This window comes from Podarcis gaigeae, assembly GCF_964106915.1.
Source record: "Podarcis gaigeae genome assembly, chromosome: 12".
NCBI lineage: Eukaryota > Metazoa > Chordata > Lepidosauria > Squamata > Lacertidae > Podarcis > Podarcis gaigeae.
Window position 1 is genome coordinate 31158633 of NC_139688.1, and position 19843 is coordinate 31178475.

The window sequence follows — 19843 nt, forward strand, 5'->3', positions numbered from 1 at the left end:
CCAGCAAAGTTCTCTGGATAGTTTACATAAAGACACAAATCATATAAAAGACTGCTTAGCTTCAAGAGACCCCAGATCATTCATTGGGACAAATCACACATGCACCTTTCACAGCCAAGAACTCAAGCATTTCCCATATGTACTCAAAAGTCTTTTGAAGCCTTTTCCACTCTTACTCCTCTAAAAGGGGCCTGTATGCCAGAAGTAACACATCTTTCAATGATCATCACAATATAAAGCACAACAGTATAAATGCAGCCACCACGAAGGATGTAAGAAGTAAGCAAACTCAAAAGCCTAACTGTCAGCATGCTTTCTACCTTTCTCCATCAAAGTTTATTTTTTTGGCTTTGTTTTCTTTTTGCTTAACTTCTCTTTACTTGGGACCAGGCTTTGTGTTCACTTCTAGACACTGAGACTACACTCTAACAAAAAACGTTCAGTTTAACATATCGTATTAAGGACTTTCTATGTTCCCGTGCTCCAAAATGCTGAGAAATTATAGCTATTAATCACCATGCCCTTGACAGGGGTGTTATTTTGGCAATATGAATATAGTATAGCTATACTAATATTATGAACCTATCCTGTCATTCATTCCGGCTTTACCACTCCCTTGGACCTGGATGGCTATAATAAAACTCTTGTTTGTGTATGTGGCCCATGAAAAATTAAGTATATACAATGGAACTTCTGTTTTCCAAGTGGCACCGGCAAGGGGCACTCCACAAAATCAGGATGCAATTAATTAGGGAAGCCTTCCACAAAGACTCCAGCAAAAAAGAAAGGGAACTGCACAAACCTTCACATGGCTATGTCTTGGCAATGTCCAGAAGCCATTTTCAAGGTTGTGGTGTCTGCAAAGTTCATTTAGAAGCAGGCCTTTCATGGCCAGGGATTGATGTTGAATGGCTTGGAGGTACTGTTCTGATTTATATTAGAACTAGAATTTGCTTTCTTACAGTTAATTCAGCAATAGAGTAGCTGCTTGTGTATCTGTTATATCAGTTACAAGCATAACCCACAAACGGCTTATGCATATCGTTTAGCTCTGTGCAGAACACCTTAATTCATGGATGTCGTTTGCATGCCAACCACCCAAACAACATAAAAGACTCTAATCTTATTTGTTTACAATACTCTGAGACCTTGCATATGTACATATGTAGCATCAGAGTCCATAGTCCAATTTAATTTGAAAATGGGAGCTTAAAGGAAATTTTAAAGGAAATCTATCTAAAACAAAGCAAAAGCCCACCTTATCTCAAAATGCACTAAAACAAACACTAACAATGTAAAACATAGTTAGAAAACACAGAGCAGTATTTTTAAAATGCCAACAGTAGTACAGAATCATATTAAAGGCAATGTGTTAAAGCTGCACTTTCCTTCTAATCGTCCCCTGTTATTTCTGCAAATGTTTAAAAGGTAACATTAAGAGTTCATAATAATATGCCAAGGCTGCTGAAAGCAGTGACCTTACCTTCACCTGCATATGCCAAAATGGAGCGAGCACGCATCTGTTTTCCTTCTGTGGTTTTGCCAGAGCAGGTGTGTGAGCAGGAGGACCAACCAGACCACGTGCTGAGTACACAATCCTTTGGGCATGGAACTTCGCAGACGATGGGGACTGGATAGATAGCATCTCTGCACAGCTGTCTATCAACCTCTTCTCCTGGGAAAGAAAAGGCCAGTAGCAGTCTATCATTGCTAATTTAACTTAAATTGAGCAGTCTTAGTCCAGATGGGCCTACAAATAAATTAGATTTCGTTGTTTTGTAAAAACAAAGTAATCTGATTAGTTATCAAAGTGATTGTGTCTCCGTGGCTTGATGCTATTAAGAATATGCTAAAATCTTAAAATGCCCTCATTAATTTGAGGTTGAGCTGAAGTGGTGATGAGAGAAAAGTCCATATTTGCACTGTGAAAGGATGAGACTCAGTGTTAGCAAAGAAACTGAATTAAAACAACAACAACAACAGAAGAAGAAAAATACACCCTTCTTTAAAACAGAGTACCACATTTCAGGTTAGGAATTATTTTACTGTGAATAGTAACTATTAGGGGTGGGCAACTGTCAATTTCAGTTTCTCTCAATTTCTCATTTTTCCAAACTTAAATCCAGCTTTCCACATTTCTAGGTCAAGTTTGTGATTTTTCTTATAGTCCTCATGAAAATTCACCAGCATTTTGTTGCAAATTTCTCCTAGCACACATATTATATTCAATTTTGCCCAAAATGCACGTTTGTAAAGCGATATTCCTTAATATAATAGATTTTTGTATGCTTTTTAAAATAATATATGCATTTTAGGCACATTGTACCTTAGTATATGCATTTTTGTACACCTTACTTGGCTGCAGAACTGCTTTGCAAAATTCAGAACATCATGAATTTCAAAGGATGTATTTGTTTCACATCTTGTTTCAGAAAGTAAGAAATAGGTAAGTTCATTGGGGGGGACAACTAAAATTAATTTGCTCTGCCTCTCATTGACTCAGGCTCCACCTACTGTTTGTCTTCCTGCCTTCTGCCCCACCATTCCCAATAGTACCAGCCACCACTAGAAATGAATCCAATTTCTCCCTCACCCTTAGTATCTATACAATTGAGACAGCAGTAACACCAACTCCATAGAGTGCAATCCTATGCCTGGTACTTATTTCTGAGTGTGTATGCATAGGATTGTAATATAAATTATGATAAATTACATGAAAGTCACTGGGGCAACTCACAAGGCACTTAATTTGACAACTCCACATCTACCTCTAGCATCGCAAACATTACAGTTGGCAACATAAAGCATCATTTTCCTTTGCTTTAAGTCTTTCTTCTGTTTTACTGGCAGCCTTACTTTAGAGTGTACAGAAGGATGAAACAACAAATTAAGCAAACTATGGACCAGTTAGCTAATCTGGCAAATCTGGTTATTAATTTCCCTAGTCCCACAAAGCAGGTATGGGGAAGCTCTTAACACTTTGGCTGTGACCCTGTGGCTTTTATAAACTATAGGTTTGGCCAAAGTTCTGCTGAAATCAATCGACCATGCTTTCAGGCAATTTGTCTAGGTGTGCGATATAAATATTCAGGGATCAGCAGGACAGTTTTCTGTGTACAATGCCCAAGATAAGCACACCTTGCAAGATGGGGATTAGGAAAAGCGTTCTTTCCATTCTTCCTTAAATATTCGAAAAGCCTGTCAAAGAGCACTGGAAATATTTGAGGACAAGGAGCTATTCGGGTGTCTGTTAAGAAAAACTTGAAGAAGACGAGTAACTAGTTTTAGATTGAGCCAGAAGAGGTTTCTAAATGCATCTGATTGAAGATACTGGCAAAAACCTCTTAAGAGAAACATGGGATCCCAGGGGAATCACTGCCAAAGTGCTATTCCCACAAGTCTTTTAAGAGTCAACCTTTGGCTAGGACAGCAAAAGGCTTCCGGGGAGAACATTTTAAAACTCTTACATCAAAAAAAAAAAAATCTTTGGTCCCACTTCATCATGAAGACCTAGAATCTCTGCACAAACTGTCCTTATTTTGTGAACAGCAGAGTATCAGGTTATATAGGTGAAAAAATTCAATGGCATTACGTATGGGCTTATCCTTTGAGACTTCTCTGGAGTACGTGTAGTGTCAACAAAAACTGAAAGAGAGAGTTCATTATGTTGCGATCAGTTCATCAGGTCAATCATTCCACCGTAACAGCTAGCCTCAGCGATATAATTGAACATCATGATGTTCAATAAAATATAAGGCCACAGTACAACAAAACATTTGATTTTTTTTTATAAAAAAATACAATATTCAGCTAACACATTCAAGACAGCTGTCAATATTGATAAATAATTGCTTATTTATTTGTCAGAGTAATGTTCTGGGGCCCATGGAAGCTGATGAACAAATCATGTTAACTGTCATATTTACTTTCTTCCAAACCTCTGGCCTTACTTTTATTACATCAAAAAATGTAAAAAAACAACACAAAAAACGCAACAACTTCTGAACAGACAAGTTGGAAGATGGCAGGTATTTCGCTTTGGATGTGAGGAATGTTAGTAGCTGGCATAGAGATAAAGAAAAAGTGAGATACGTTTTAGGCACAGGGAATTCATGCCTATGCTTGCAAATTCCCCCATATCTTTCCTCAAAGGGCAAGAGTTTGATTGGTGTACTAAAAATATGATGGCACATAATCGAAGTCTCTTTTTTAAAAAATAAAAATAAATCAAAATTGCCTAAAGGCATAAAAATATAGTCACTAAATGCATACTGGAGTGATGTATTAAAACCCAGACTACTCATATGCACGTCTTATTTGACTGGAGGCAACAATATGGAATGAGGAAATGCTTTATAACAGTTACTTCATCTCTTTGGGGGTTTATGCTGTTTAGATCAAATTGTTTCTAAGATTTCACTAATGATTTTATGAACAGCTTAACCTTTGTGGGCCCCACAATTTATCTCACAGCGTAGCATGCTACCAGGAACCAATCAGCCTTTTGCTGGGAAAGTAATTCCAATCACATCAACTGGCAGAAATTCCAACAGAAACTAGCTACTGTTGATAGAATCATATTTTATTTTTATCATAATATGGTAACACATAATGGGATGCAATGACTGTGTGTGTGTGTGTGTGTGAGAGAGAGAGAGAGAGAGAGAGAGAGAGAGAGAGAGAGATTATGTTTCTGTGTTTCTTTTGGATCCATGTTTTTCAGCCATAACACTGAACTGAACCCTTATATTCTTCCTTCTTTTGTCTCTAACAAGCCCTGCTATGTGCTCCCCAAGGAAGGGATTTGCCATTTATCCTTAACTTGGACATCAGGTAGCACAGGATAACCATGAAAGTGATGGGAAGAATTCACTGCCCAGGGATCAGACCAGTGGAAGGTGGAAGGAAGGTTCAAAAATTATAAAAGAACAACTGCTAATGTTATATCGTGTTGACTGAGTTGCTGCCTCTGAGCACAACTGGCTTAAATGGATTGGCAGCAGACCCGACTGGAGCGAGGCATTTCCAGGTCAATGTAATCCTAACCCCACTTTTCTGGGAGTAAGCCCCACTGTATTCAACCAAATTTACTTCTGAGCAGAATTGATTAGGATTGTGCAGTAAATTTCACTGTGTTCAAAAGGGCTTACACCCTAATAAGTGTGTTTAATGTTGCAGTTGAAATAATCTCAGAACCAGAAAATCATGACAAGGCAAAAGAGGTCACTAGGAAATACCTCTGTCCTTCTAAAAGAGGCAAATGAACTACCCATTTAAAGATCATCAGTTCCACTGCATAAAAGCCAATCCAGAAAACATTTTCCTTAAAAATATATGAAGGACCACAGCCCAACCCCTGACAAAGTTTGGGTTGCTGGTCAAAGAACTGACAATAATATTTAGTTTGCCGAAGAAAATAACCGACTGACTTCATTATAACATACTGAATCAAATTACTATAGAGCCTAAAACATCAATATATCATTTTTATGTAACACAAAATAAATAGAAATCCATTTAATCGAGGCAACAGTGAAGAGTGGAAAAATCAATCACATATAAGAATATATATATATATATATATATATATATATATGCTTTCGTGATATATATATCACAGTACAGCTGCATTTAATACAACTGTCCTTGGAAATTGTAAAGGTAGAAATGGGTGAAGGGGCATAAGCTGTTGTCTTGAGCTCAGCATTTGGTGGTAGGTTAGCAGCTACCTGTATACCAAAGCCCTGCTGTTTTATCAACATTCTGACACAGCTTAGAATTAGCTTTTGTAGAATAATACCATTCTACATTAATATTCAATGGGTACTTTCCCCTCTGGCTTACATCATTTTTGCTGTTAAATAAACAGAAAGAAAGAAAGAAAGAAAGAAAGAAAGAAAGAAAGAAAGAAAATGTTATAATGCTGTTCAGTGGGGCTTATTCCCAGATAAATGGGGTGAGGACTGCAGCCACAGTTAGACACACTGTAGTCTCATAGAAACAATGGGACTTGAGATAGCCATGACTAGCTTGTCTCATAGATTTCAGGGGGACTACTGAATGACTAACATAGTCTGGAACCAGCCCACTATCTTTAAAAACCCGTTATGTTTTCTACTTATGTTGATATAAAGGAGCTGAGCTACAACATAAAATCTCCGAACTGTAGATATGGCTGACATATGCAATTTGCGGGGTAAAAAAAGCACAGGTGGGAAAACTAAACTAGTTTATCACTGTCCTTTGCTTTCCATGAAAACCGCAATGCTACTTCTGTTTACAGATGCCTTCAAGTCATGCTCTAGGGCCAATAAGTGATTGATGGAGTGTAGCAAACTCTGAGTACACTGACTCCCAGAAGGCCCCTTGGGTTTTTGGGTTGTAGCTGCCAAGGTTTACACAGCTTCATGTAAAACATTATGTCAATTTCTATGAAATTACTGAAATATTTACATCTCATTTGTGTGAAGCAGTAATGACCATCTTTTTAATACAAAGCAGACCAATTCACTGCTGTTGAAAGCTGATAGCCTATGATATTGGTAACTCTTTTAATGGGTCAATAGCAAAGTGCTTAGATGGAAAGCGCTTCAATCTGAGCAGGTTGAAAGCAAAGAGTAAGGTTACTGTACCTACCGTCATAGAGCTTCAGTATGCTGATGACAGCGTAGTGTGTGCATGCTTAGAGGATGACCTCCAAACCATCCTAAATATCTTCGCAGAAGCTTATGAAAAGCTTGGCCTGCCGCTCAACATCCAAAAAACCAAAGTGCTGCACCAACAAGTACAAAATAACCCCTCTGCAGTGCCACAAATCCAACTCAATGGTGTAACATTGGAAAATGTCAATCACTTCTGCTACCTAGGCAGTTATCTTTCCACAAGGGTCAACACTGATGCCGAAATCCAGCATCGCCTGAGCTCTGCGAGTGCGCCTTTCTCCCGATTGAAGTGCAGAGTGTTTGAGGACCGGGACATTCGCAGGGATACCAAAATGCTTGTTTACAAAGCTATTGTACTACCAAGCTTACTGTATACTTGTGAAACATGGACACTTACAAATGCCACCCCCAACTTCTCAAAAGATTCCATCAACAGTGTCTCTGAAAACTCTTACACATCACTTGGGAAGACAGGCGAACTATCAGTGTACTGGATGGAGCAAAGATCACCAGTGCTGAAGTAATGATTCCTCAACATCAGCTTCGTTGGACTGGTCATGTTGTGCTGATGCCTGATTATCATCTTCCAAAGCAAATACTCTATTCCGAACTTAAAAACGGAAAGCGTAATGCTGGTGGTCAACAAAAGAGGTTTAAAGACTGTCTCAAGGCAAATCTTTAAAAATGTATTATAAACACCGACAACTGGGAAACACTGGCCTGTGAGCGCTCCAGTTGGAGAACAGCCTTTACCAAAGGTGTCATGGACTTTGAAGACACTCAAACTCAGGATGCAAGGGAGAAACGTGCTAAGAGGAAGGCACACTTGGCAACCACACCGTGATCAACTCCCGCCCGGAAACCAATGTCCCCCTGTGGAAGGACGTGTGGGTCCAGAAGTGGCCTCCACAGTCATTTACGGGCTCACTGTTAAAACCGTGTTTATGGAAGACAATCTTACTCGGCTACGAGTGATCACCAAAGAAGAAGAAGCAGCTTAGTTGTACCATCAAGACCAATGAATGATTTCTAGAAAGACTGACTTTTGGTGGGAATACCAAGAACTTTATAAATTTTGTAAAACACTTGGAAATGTTTTGTTGCAACTATAGGCAGAAATGATACTTTTTCATCGGAATGATGAGTATCTCAACTACAGAAGCATTTTGGAAATTGATTTATAATAGCATAACCATTCTGTTGTTGAATATTTTATAAGGTATTCTAAAAGTGGAAAGATAGCAGAGTTTAGGCAGTTCAGAATGGATGAACTAAAGCAAGCCAAAATATTTCAATGTTCTGGAGAGTATGCTTTACAAAACCTCTTCAAACTATCATGTTTCCTTGACTATAAGCTGGGTTGTCACATTTGAACATGTTCGCATGTACGGTACTTGAAATAGTTACCTAAAAATGTAATACACGAAGCAACTATTATTTGTTTTTAACAGATATATGGAATCATAACTTAATGGTGGTACTTTTTGCAATCAAGCCATGACAAGCTTACATGGCTCTGTTAGTTGTACTTGTATGCACTTAATGAGTTACTGATTTCCTATTCATATTCTCTAAGTCAATTACTTGTTAAGCAGCATCTGCATTTAATTAAGAGTCTTAATTAGTTGATACTTAATATTCTTAAGTCATTTCCTTTTAAGAAGCCTAAGTAAAAATAGCTCTGATTTCAATTAAGGCAAATGTTCAAGGGCTTCTTCTTACATCTGCTGGTGGGGTTGGGATATTTCCCCCCCCCCACCCTCCTAGTTGTTTAAATATAATAAATGTCTCTATGCTAAAATCAGTCACATGTGACATTTTGTTTGGACCTCCTCACACTGACTGATTTCAGAAAAGAAAACATTTTCAGGACACTGATGAATAAATTTTCCACAAACACTGCTGTTTTCAATAACATTAATTAAAAACAATGATTGTATTTATGTTCACTGCAGAGCATTAATTTTGAATATTTAACAGGGATTGTGATTCTCTTTGAATTACAAATTGTCTGCATGCCGCAAGAAAAAAAATAAAACAGTGTAACCAGGTTTTGTTTAAACTTCACTTCTTGTCACAATTACAGAACTGCAGACTTCATGACATCCTACCTGAGGAAGAGAGCAAACATTATGTGTTTGTTGCATGTATAATGGTACCTCGCAATGCGCACCATGAAGTATGAAGGGGATGTGAGTGTCCCTAAAGGCCAGAAAGCTAACATTAGCTAAGGATTTCTGACGCATGTCTGCCACATGTTGACAGATTTAACCAACATAGCAAATGCCACCAATCAGGCAATTATAGGCTCAAAATATATTTGCAGAATCAGGATAATTCTGTATACAGAACCAAGCACGACTGTGATGTTATGAGGAAAGATCCCCTACTGCTTGAAATATTGTGCCCAGGATAATAGACTATAAGGAGGGAAAGATAATTATAAGCCGTAATATATTCCATCCCTAAGAGATCTATAAGCTTGAAGAAGCACTGTTCACAAGCAAGCGGAATAATTGCTTTCTACTCCTATGTCTCACTGCCACATACATGAATCATGGCCAGGAAGAAAAAAATGGAAGGAAAAGTATTCCCCCTCCACAACAAGTGCTTAATAAGGGCTTGCTGAAATTCCACACAGTTCCTCCCACCGACATAGGTGGGGATTTAAAGGCTGTTCAGGAGTAGCATATTCCCTTTTCTGTAAGTATTCTTTTGTATACTGCTTCCTGCACTTCATGAACGAAAGGAAATGTGGGAAATCCATGTACAAGTCTGTCCACAGAGTGCTGGAGAGAGAGGATTAAATTGCCCATTACCACTGGGTGAGCACAGGTGATAGGGAGGAAGCTCTGTTCTTACTGAAGGGTGACTACACTTGAATGGTGGTGAACAACGTCCAAGGTGGGTCAATGGCATTATTAGCTATTACTAGTCACTGGTGCCTTCACTATGCAGACTGGTCCATTCTTAACTGGCCTCAGTACCTTGGTTGCCAATGATCCCCTTCAGCAATGCCAGGGTTTGCTTCCTTTACCTAGGCTGCAACAAAAGCCATGCCCCCTCCCCATTCATTTTCAATTCAATTCATATAGTCATAAGGGTTTGAGTTCTGTTTCCTACTTGGATACATGGCTGGTATCCAAGAGAACTAAATAAACCTGCTCATTCATTGTCCAGCAGGTCTTGTTTGTTGTTTTGTTAAACAGATTTTAGTCTTGTTAAATACATTTTTCATTCTATATGGTGTACTGATTCCAGAAATATTAATAATACTGTATATATTATGCATTGTTTTTGTGAATTTGATACAGCTTTGGTTTTCATTTACTTTTAAAAATGAGCAAAATTACACACACATGTGCGCACACACACAAAACAGATCCATGTGGTTATGCTGTGACATACAGTATCATTCTAAGATAATGGGTATGCATTTGGGATGCAATATTAATATCTTCTCAAATCCACTCTCAGGTATCTTAATGGGAAATCATATTTATCTCCATTTATATTGCAACCATCAATCAGGCTTATGCTCATGTAGACACTGTCTAAATTTAACAAACAGGGATAAAAAATAAAGAGGCAATGGAATAGTATTTCCCAATCTAAAAAATAAGTATTTTTAGTTGTAAAATACTGCACCATCTGCCAGCTATATACAGAAGATATATTAAGCAAGTGTGTGAAACAAACACTTTCCATAACCGTGTTACCTCAGAAAATATATTTTAAAATCTAATATCCTCAGGCATTCAAGCTGTGATAACTTGTTTTTTCCTCCCCTGATAATATGATCTCTTTCAACTTTGAATTTTCTGCTGGAGAAGTTCGAGGAAAGGGAACAATGGAGTAGAACTACTAACTTCTTCTTTGTGAAATGCTGCAATCAGAATCTAAATGGCCTAGAGCACTATATAACATGGCCAGGACATTTTCTTTGAGACCTCATTAGGTCTCAAAGCCTCTGGAAGAGGATGATGCAGGCCTGCACTTCCATGATTACAGAGCAACATCAGTTAACAGGAAGGATTGTAACCAGCCTTGCGCAAGAGGAAGGCAAGCTTGAGCAACTGGTCTTTGGCACAGGGTAAGAAGCGTTAACTTCCCTGCCTGATCAAAGATACATGAAAAATAAAAATGAGGACTAAACAGTGCTTAATACCATGCCAAACCAATTGTCAATTAAGCCCAACACCATTAACATGGTTATTAGATTTATTTTATTCAATTTTTTTTTAAAAAATTGCATCCTAAAATCACCATATGTTATTTAGTAACATCTTTTCAGCAGCCAAAATCTAGCATTGTAAGAAGCAGAAACTGTTGGAGAGAAAGAAACTGCTGATTTGGCTGTTACCGGCATTGTTTAAGTTCTTAATTCACACAAATAGCATGGTGCCATGGTCAATGTTTTCTGACACAGGTGGTGTGCACTGAAACAGCACAGCACTTTGCGTCCAATATCAGTGGGCTTCTCCTGTGCAATTTGACAGCTACTTGAAACATTTTCAGGGTTCATTTGTTAATTCAGTCATACTGGGAATGATAAGGACCAGTGAACACCAGCGTATTGATCATAGTCAAGCATAGCAAGCTGCTCCCATGGCTTGAGTCAATCAAGTGTCATTTTGGTAAAAATGAAAAGTGGGAGGGGGGGAACTAAGTTTGAAGACAGGCAGGGGAGTAAAATCAATCTGAGTCATGGAACCAAAACAGATCAATCTATCCGACCGATAGGCCAAATTTAAATAAAGCAGAGCAAGGGGAATATAAAATGCTGAAGGGGCAAATCTAGAATATTTTATTAACTGTAGATTTCTAGTGTGTTTCTAACCACTGTGTGTGATAATATATTGCATGGATAAAGAACCCAGGGCCCTCCAGATGTATTGGGCTACAACTGCCACCATCTCTGCCCACTGACCATGCTGGCCGGGGCTGATTGGAATTGGGGTCCAACAACAGCTGGTTCCCTATCTCTGCTACACTGGCTCGTTTCTACCAATAAATACAACGTGGATGCAATCCAGCTCAGGCAGGAAAACCATCCAGCAAGCCATGAGCATGAATAATAGATCAAAATAATTCCATCATGTCCTGTCTCTATGCTGCCTTCTTTAATTGCATCGACTTTTAGGTTTTGGGACCTAAACTCTGTTTCACCATGAAACAACATACTTATTAATGTTAAATAAAGAAACAAAAGAATAATAATCTTGGAGTTTCAACAAAGTTAGTCATTGTAATGAAACAAAATGGTTAGGGGGGCTATGCTTCATGAACAGCTCAGCTGAAAACAGTTTGTACGCATTATTGAACAGCTTTCCTATAACTCCTGTCTTGTTTGCATTAATTTATAAAATGGATAATCTCTTCCTGGTGCTTTGATTGTTTCTACAGTTAAGATGTTGAACTAGGTCTTAGATTCTGCAGTCCTCGGATCGTGAGCTGCCCAACAGTTGGATGTTCATTATACTGAAATCACATATATCAGGTCTTTAAACTTACTGCTGAGGAAGCTGATGTTCTCTTGAGGATTTAGATATTCCATAACAGGTAAAAGAATTATTTCACACTAATAAGAACTCAACAAAAATTGTGGTCTAGATTAAAGAAAGGTCAATAAGCGAGCAAGAGCTGAGTGAAGGAAATGAACATGACAGGCTTACAGAGGAAATAATAGGCTAATAAGATGGATTTTTAAAATATCATTCATCCATCGGCACAGTATTTCCAAGGCTTAATACCATTTAAGAAAATCATTTACGTTAGCAAAAGGGCCATCAAAGAAGACAGGTCATGGGTATAGGCAAATCGTTTTTGACAGTCTTGCACTGCCTTCCTCCCACATCGTTGCTTTCCCATCCTTGGTTTCTGTCTGTCTTGTTTAAAATAGTGGTGGGTAAACTCCCACAGGGTTGATTAGAAACCAGTTTGATATTCACAAGCTTTCTCCGTAAACATTCAGAAACAGGTCATCTGTTGTACAGTAGTTCTGTCCCAGCTTGTAATGTTGAAATGATGCACACTTGGTGCATGTGCACCTTATCATATAGTCCACAGGAATCCGTTTCATCTGCAGCTATAGCAGAGTCACTTGGAAAACTAACTGCCCCATGGAGAAACAAGCAAACCATACAGAGGAACAAGGGAAGGGGATTTGGATCTGGAGAGGCGACAACAACCACAATTAGGGAAATGTATGCATACCTCTCCACATATTTAAACAGATATGTAATTTAAGTATTTTGTATTATTTTCTATGCTTATAAAAAATATTTTAAGTAAGAGAATTGATCCCAGTAGAGGTGATGATAGCCAAATGGATGGCTGCTTGGTTATTCAATGTGGAGCAATCAGTGAGAGTTCTACAGAGAAGCGGATCAAAACTTTCTGTGTACTTGTCTCTAAAGCAATTAGCTTTGGACACTTGGTCTGCTGAACACATGTGCAAAATCTCATTTAACCCTAGGTAGAGGTAGAGGTTTAAAAGCCATATAGAGAACACAAATGGGGAAAGGGGAGCAGGATCTCAGCAGCAAGGAACATGAAGTCCATTCTAGAGCAATATTGTCTACACTCATTTCACAGTAGCTTTCCAGGAATCTTTCCCACCCTACCTAGAGATCGCAGGGATTGAACCAGTGGCCCTCTACATACAAAGTCATGTGTTCCTACCACTGAGCTACTTTCCTTCCTCTATTCCCCCTAGCAGGCTGCATGAAGTGGAGGTTGAAGGGACAGAAGATGGATAAGAAGGTCCTCATTCACTGTAAGGCGCCACATAAAGGGTGGGGAACCTGTGGCCCTCCAGATACTGGAGTCCCACTCAACCTTGGCCATGATGGCTGGGGCTGATATGAGTTGGAATCCAACAACATCTGGAGGGCCACAAGTTGCCCGTCCCTGCTGCGAATGATACAACCAGTACACATGAATTGATAAAAGCAAGGTTTTTTTGAGCAGGCAGCTCAGCATATGTGCCTACAGTTTGTGTGTTTAGGGGATCTGTGAAGGATGTTCATGGAATGTGCAAAGGCTGAGGGAGGAAATTTCTGTCTCTCACCTATATACACTGATTTCACATAGCTCAACATCTGCATAAAGCTAGTCTGACTCAGAGAATAACTTCTAGAGAGAATGGAGCTCGATTTATAATACTGCCAAACATTGTCAGCTGGAAAAGTGCCATCTTAATAATAATAATAATAATAATAATAATAATAATAATAATAATAATAATGTGGTGGGAGAAGTTGCGCTATGAATCCTGCAGCAATATAAACTGCCACTGTTGTACTATATGATGGTCCTGGTATCCCCATCTTGTGAGGTGGGGAATTAAGATAAGCAACTATTCTTTTCCTAGGTTACTACATTTATGTATTCCTCAGCAATGTTAATACAGAATCTTTCACTGCATTATTTCAGTCAGAGAAATGCTTATGGCAGGTGGGGAGAGGTTGCAGTTTCTGTACTGTTTCTGAGCAGAGTGGATACAGAAGCACTACACTTATCACAGCAGTCAAGATGGCCCCTTGCACTGCCACTAAGCCATCTCAAAATGAAATACCTAAAACATTTCAAGGCAAAGAGGAACCCCTACAATAATGCTGCTTAATCTCTGTATGCACATTTTACATTTGTTGTACCTTTGCCGTTCACAAAGGTTAATCTGCAGCATGGAAAAGTCTTTACCCATCACCTGAGACCTTTAGCCAACTAATCCATGCGATAGGAATTATGATCGGCGTTGATCTAATTTTGCAGCGGGGGGAATTGCTTTTTCTTCTTCTTTTTAACTGCAGCTGCTCTAAATTTAAAGGCTGAGCAGTCAAGTTAAAAAAGAAATCCCCAGCACTTCCTTGTCAGCAAAGAGGAGAGAAGTTCTGCTTTTTTTTAATAATAGCAACAATAATAAAATGCACAGGAGTATATTATATTCTAGACAATGACAACTTAGGGTACTAAGTGTCAGGTCTTCCCCTCCAGCTTGAATTAAAATTCTGATTACTGCCATGCACTGTGGAAAGGCAATGACAATCACAAGCCTCTGGCAGAAACGCTGGAGGATAAATCTATTATCCCGGTATTGTCTGAATGGCTGTAATGGCTCCTCTCTTTACAACAAATTGAATAGACATGCTCATCCCTAATTATACACAACACCCCCCCCAGACACTGCTATTTGAGCCTAATTGTAAAATAAGAGACCTCAGGTTTAAACATAATATCCCAGCTAATTATATTTCAAACACATTAAATGATGCAGAGAGCAGGAAAAAGGAGATACTGATCTGCTTTATGGGCTTAGTTGATAGTAAAGCAATGAAGTTACCGTACAGCAGCACCCCATTCCCCCGAGATGTAAAACACACTGGCTTCTTGCAGTGTGTAGTAAAGAACCCTGGGGCAGGAAAGGAGGCTAAGAAATGCACAGACACTTCAAGTACTTATGAGTCTTTGATAATGTGTTGTTTCAGGTTTAGGTTTTAAACTCTGGCTGTTTAAATCGGAGTTAAGTTGTATGTGTAACTAGCTGTGGGAAGGGAGAGCTAAAGAGGAGCCACCTGAGATGAAGGAGTCTTAAGCCAAGATCCTTTCCTTCACACAAACTGAGAACTTATGCATCTTGTTGTACCAGCCTCCCTCTTCTCTTTCACAGCTGCTAGGTGCTGTGCAGCGCTGCACGGGACAATTATGCGAAGTATTTTATGAACGTCCAAGCACACAGTCTGCACATAGCCCCAGCCTTCGCACTGGCTGTCATCTGAAACCACTAGAGATGGTTGTTAGAGAAGGGAAGTTATAAACCGTGCGAGGGTTTGGAGGCACAACTCCCTAACCTCTACCATTGCTATACAGGAGCATACAGAGGCCATTGCTCAAAGCAACACAGACAGTGGCTCTCCAGGGTTTCAAAAAGGAGACTTCCTATTTGTACTTTGTCAATGAATGGTGCCATTTTCACTAAGAACATTCCCTTTAACTAAAGACTGCTTCACTTGTGAGGCACTGCACCCTACAGGAAGCACGTTCTCAGGTATGCTATGCAAGGATTTCCATCTATACAGTCAAGGCACTCCTAAAATTACCAGATAAAGCAAGCAAAACTTAGGAATGCATGAAGCTATCTCTCATGCCGCATCAGACCCTTGGTCCTTCTGGAGAGCCAGGGTGGTGTAGTGGTTAAGAGCGGTAGATTCATAATCTGGTGAACCTGGTTCATTTCCCCACTCCTCCACATGCAGCTGCTGGGTGACCTTGGGCTAGTCACACTTATCTGAAGTCTCTCAGCCCCACTCACCTCACAGAGTGTTTGTTGTGGGGGAGGAAGGGAAAGGAGAATGTTAGCTGCTTTGAGACTCTTTAAAGGGAGTGAAAGGCGGGATATCAAATCCAAACTCCTCCTCCTCCTCTTCTTCTGGCTCAGTTCTGTGCACATGGACTAGCAGTCACTCTGTACAGAGCAAGTGCTCTAACATTTGGCTACTGCCCTACTTTTCCTAAAAATGCCTCATGTCAGAAGCTGGCTGGGAGAGAACGAGGAGCCTACAGTCCTGAATGCTGTTGCCCTATCTGGTGACCTATCAGAACTATGGGGAGACCCTAATGCTGAACTCCTTCTTTTGGTCATCCTACAGTTTGTCAGAGAAGCAGGAAGGAGGTGCCAACCATGACACACCAACACAGCAGAGTAAGCAATCATGGCAGGTGGTTCTGCAATGTCTTTCCCATTCTCTCAGCTCCAGCTTCACCAAACTTCTCAAATGCCTGGGTTTGGGGTTTTTTTGCACTGAACCATGCACAGAAATGCAGGATTTCCTAAAGATGATACTGAAGACACTGTATGAAGCAGGATGAGAAGGAGAAAGGCAGTTAACTCACTTTCATGCGGAAAGGCAATGCCCTAGTAGCCTCCTCATCAGCTGCATCATCCTTCCCTTGGAAATCTCAAGGGCTAACAATGTCCTCTTTTATAATGAAAGCTCAGGACTGTGTAATTTGATTTGAGCTTTGCCATTAAGCAACCCCGAGAAATCTCAAGACAAGCTATGACTTAAAGGGTTGGCATGCCTGTGAGTGTTGTTTGAGACACACAGCATTTGACAGCTATAGCCATCACCTCGTCGTGTAGTAATGTGGCTGAACAATTAGGAAGATATCTCCATTCCTGCCCAATGTGGATGTTCATCAGAGAGCAGACTTATCGCCTACTCTTCACTAGTACTTGTGCAGACATTTTCCTATAAATGATGTACTACAACAAGCCTGGCGCTGCCAGAAAACCAAATGGTGTCTAACAAAAGTACTTCCCCAGGCATGTACAAAGACCATGGGGGGGCCTAATCCAGCCTGCCAGTTGGTTTATTCTGGCCCTTGTGGCACTTCAATCCTTAAAAAAAAAACTCAACAACTTTGGGGTGAAAATCAACAACTTCAATCCTAAAAAAGGTCAACAACTTTGGCTGGCCCTTTGGTTGGTCCCCATGGCCCTTCATTTCATCAAATCTGGCCCTCTTTGGAAATAGTTTGGACACGACTGCATGACTAGTGCAAGGCTTTCACTTTGCGCAACAAAACCTTCCCTCCTCCTCCTCCTCTCCCTGCTTGCCTCCCTGATCCCCCTGCCCTATCTGCTCCAGAGGGTTGGGGGAGCCCCCAGAAAAGATCTAGGGGGGTGTAGGGGAGAGAAGATGGTGACTTCCGTTGCACAGCCCAAAGTCTTGTGCTACAACATTGTTGAACACCGCCCAAAGAGTATACGCTGTATAGCAAGCTGCATGTTTATTATGTGTAGTCCACACTGTGGAAGTGTTTTCTTGCTGTATTTGATGTTATTGCAGGTGCAAAGGTATGCCGCACTCTGATGTGCATGGCCATATGAGGAAGGGGCAAAAGTTAAAGATCAAAAACTTAAAAGGATTAGGTAGAAAGGCATGGGAAAGCCTTGCCTCTGCAAGAGACCCTGGAGAACTCCAACTAGTCGCCTTGCATGCCTTTTTCCACCTGGCCTGGGAGGGAGGGGCCCTGACTGACTCCAGCTACAATAGCTGAGGCTGCTGAACAGACTCTTGGCTAGGATGTTTGGGGACTGTTATTGGAGTGGGCAGTTACTGCTGGTGGGAGTGGGGGTTTATATCTTTGTTTTAGATCTTGTGATTTGTGTGAAAATTGTTCAGTTTGTTTTTGTATTTTTAAATATGCTATTTATTGCTTATGACTACTTTCATTATGTTGTAGTTATGTATTTTTATTTTCATTTTGCAAGCTGCCTTGAGCATGGTTTGAACTGTGAAAATGCAGCATACAAATAAAACTCACCTTGGAGAATCAGGGTTGTTAGGCAAAGGACATATGATGCGCTCAGCTAGCTACATGAAAATAAAGCTTACACTCTAATTCTTAGTTTTCCCAGTTGAGCCCCAACTCAATTATAAAGCAAAATCTGGAGTCACAGTGCAAGACTAGATACAGCTCTGTGTGCACAAGTAATCAACTCCAATTCCCCCTGCCCAATTTAATTACAAAATAACATTTGGTGTAACGGCTAAAGGCATACCAGGTGACCTCTCGCTTCAATCTGTCTGAAGCATTTACAAGACTCTGGCTCTGCCGCACAACTTGCACTGTCATTTTTAAAAACATTTTATTGACAGTTTGGAGCACACTATAGTATTACTAACCAAACTACTCCCTACCTTTACACCTGGTTGATGCATATGCGAAAATAGCTGTGCAAATCCAAGTATATACAGTGCTCTTTTTTCTAGAAAAAGAGGTGCAGGAACTCCCACTTTTTTTTGGTGGACAACCCTAAGTTGTTGAGTTGGTTTCTGGCTGAAAAAAAGCCCTGAGTATATATGCATCTCTCCACCCATCCTATTTTTCTATTCCTTCAAATTAACTTTTTAATAGAAGACATTCATGCATATTGCCATATAGCAATTATTATGTTATACATGCATGTTGCCATATATAGCAATTATTGTGAAAAATCAATATGATGTAATTATTTCCCTTTCAAACCATGCTACAATAGCATTTCCTTTGCCCATGGAAATGTTCCGCAACATGACCCGTCAAACCAACTTCAAAGGGCTGAACCACATGTTACAGCCAACCCAAGCCTATTCCTATGATGAAAGGAAGGAGCGTAGTGCAACCCAGCATCATCAATTTCAATGGCAGCCCCATGTACATTTTTTAAAAAAATATGTACTCATGCCCTCACACTTTGTTTCTTAAGATATTATTAACCTGCCAAAGGAACAATAGCCCACAGATTAGTATTAATCTGCATTTGGACAGAGAGGGAAACATTAATTTCCATTTGAATTCTATTCAACTAAAAAAAAAAAAATGAAATGAAAATTTGAGTCAATCTACCAAGCAAATTCTTATCCTTTCCTTTTTTTACCGATTCTATTTCCACCTCCATCTTCTAAAGAAATACTGAAAACCTTGACACTTCACACTAGTGAAAATTAGCCTGTCAAAATGCATGATAAAAATGGCAACTCAGATAGTAAATGAGCATGGGAGTTCACATCACATTTCTGATAACTCCCTACCATCCTGTCAACAATTACACACATCCACCCCTCATTCACACTGCTGTTCCATCAGCATAAATTTGGCACATGTAAAGGAATGTTGGCAACCCACCAACTGTTTGTGATTTGAACTAATCCAAACCCAGTCTTTACTTTCTGATAGTACAAGATCTATGGTACATCCATTGCTGGAACATGTATAGTAAATTTTGCTTCGAATCTATAGCCACTCTTTAATCAGAACACTACAACCAGAGTGCAGAATTCCACGCGTGCAGCTGGTTGTTTTTATCTCCCATTTTCTTCAAACAATTTCCTCTTCTTCCATTCAATATGTATCCAGGGCAGCTGTCTACCAACTCCACCTGGTACGCAGGCTGAGACCCTACCTGCCTGCGGACTGTCTCGCCAGAGTGGTGCATGCTCTACTTATCTCCCGCTTAGACTACTGCAATGCGCTCTACGTGGGGCTACCTTTGAAGGTGACTCGGAAACTACAACTAATCCAGAATGTGGCAGCTAGACTGGTGACTGGGGGGCGGCCACCAAGACCACATAACACCGGTCTTGAAAGACCTACATTGGCTCCCAGTACGTTTCCAAGCACAATTCAAGGTG

The 19843-nt window shown here is 39.9% G+C and overlaps 1 protein-coding gene across 5 annotated transcripts in view; it reads right to left on the reverse strand.

Annotated features, from left to right (window-relative positions):
* The window catches only part of THSD7A (thrombospondin type 1 domain containing 7A), a 265935-nt gene that overhangs the window by 87254 nt on the left and 158838 nt on the right, over positions 1-19843 (reverse strand). For all 5 annotated transcript variants that reach the window (XM_083705189.1, XM_083705190.1, XM_083705193.1 and 2 more), the window contains one exon: positions 1484-1675. In XM_083705189.1, coding sequence (XP_083561315.1) covers positions 1484-1675 — 192 coding nt within the window. The remainder of the gene's footprint in view (positions 1-1483; positions 1676-19843) is intronic.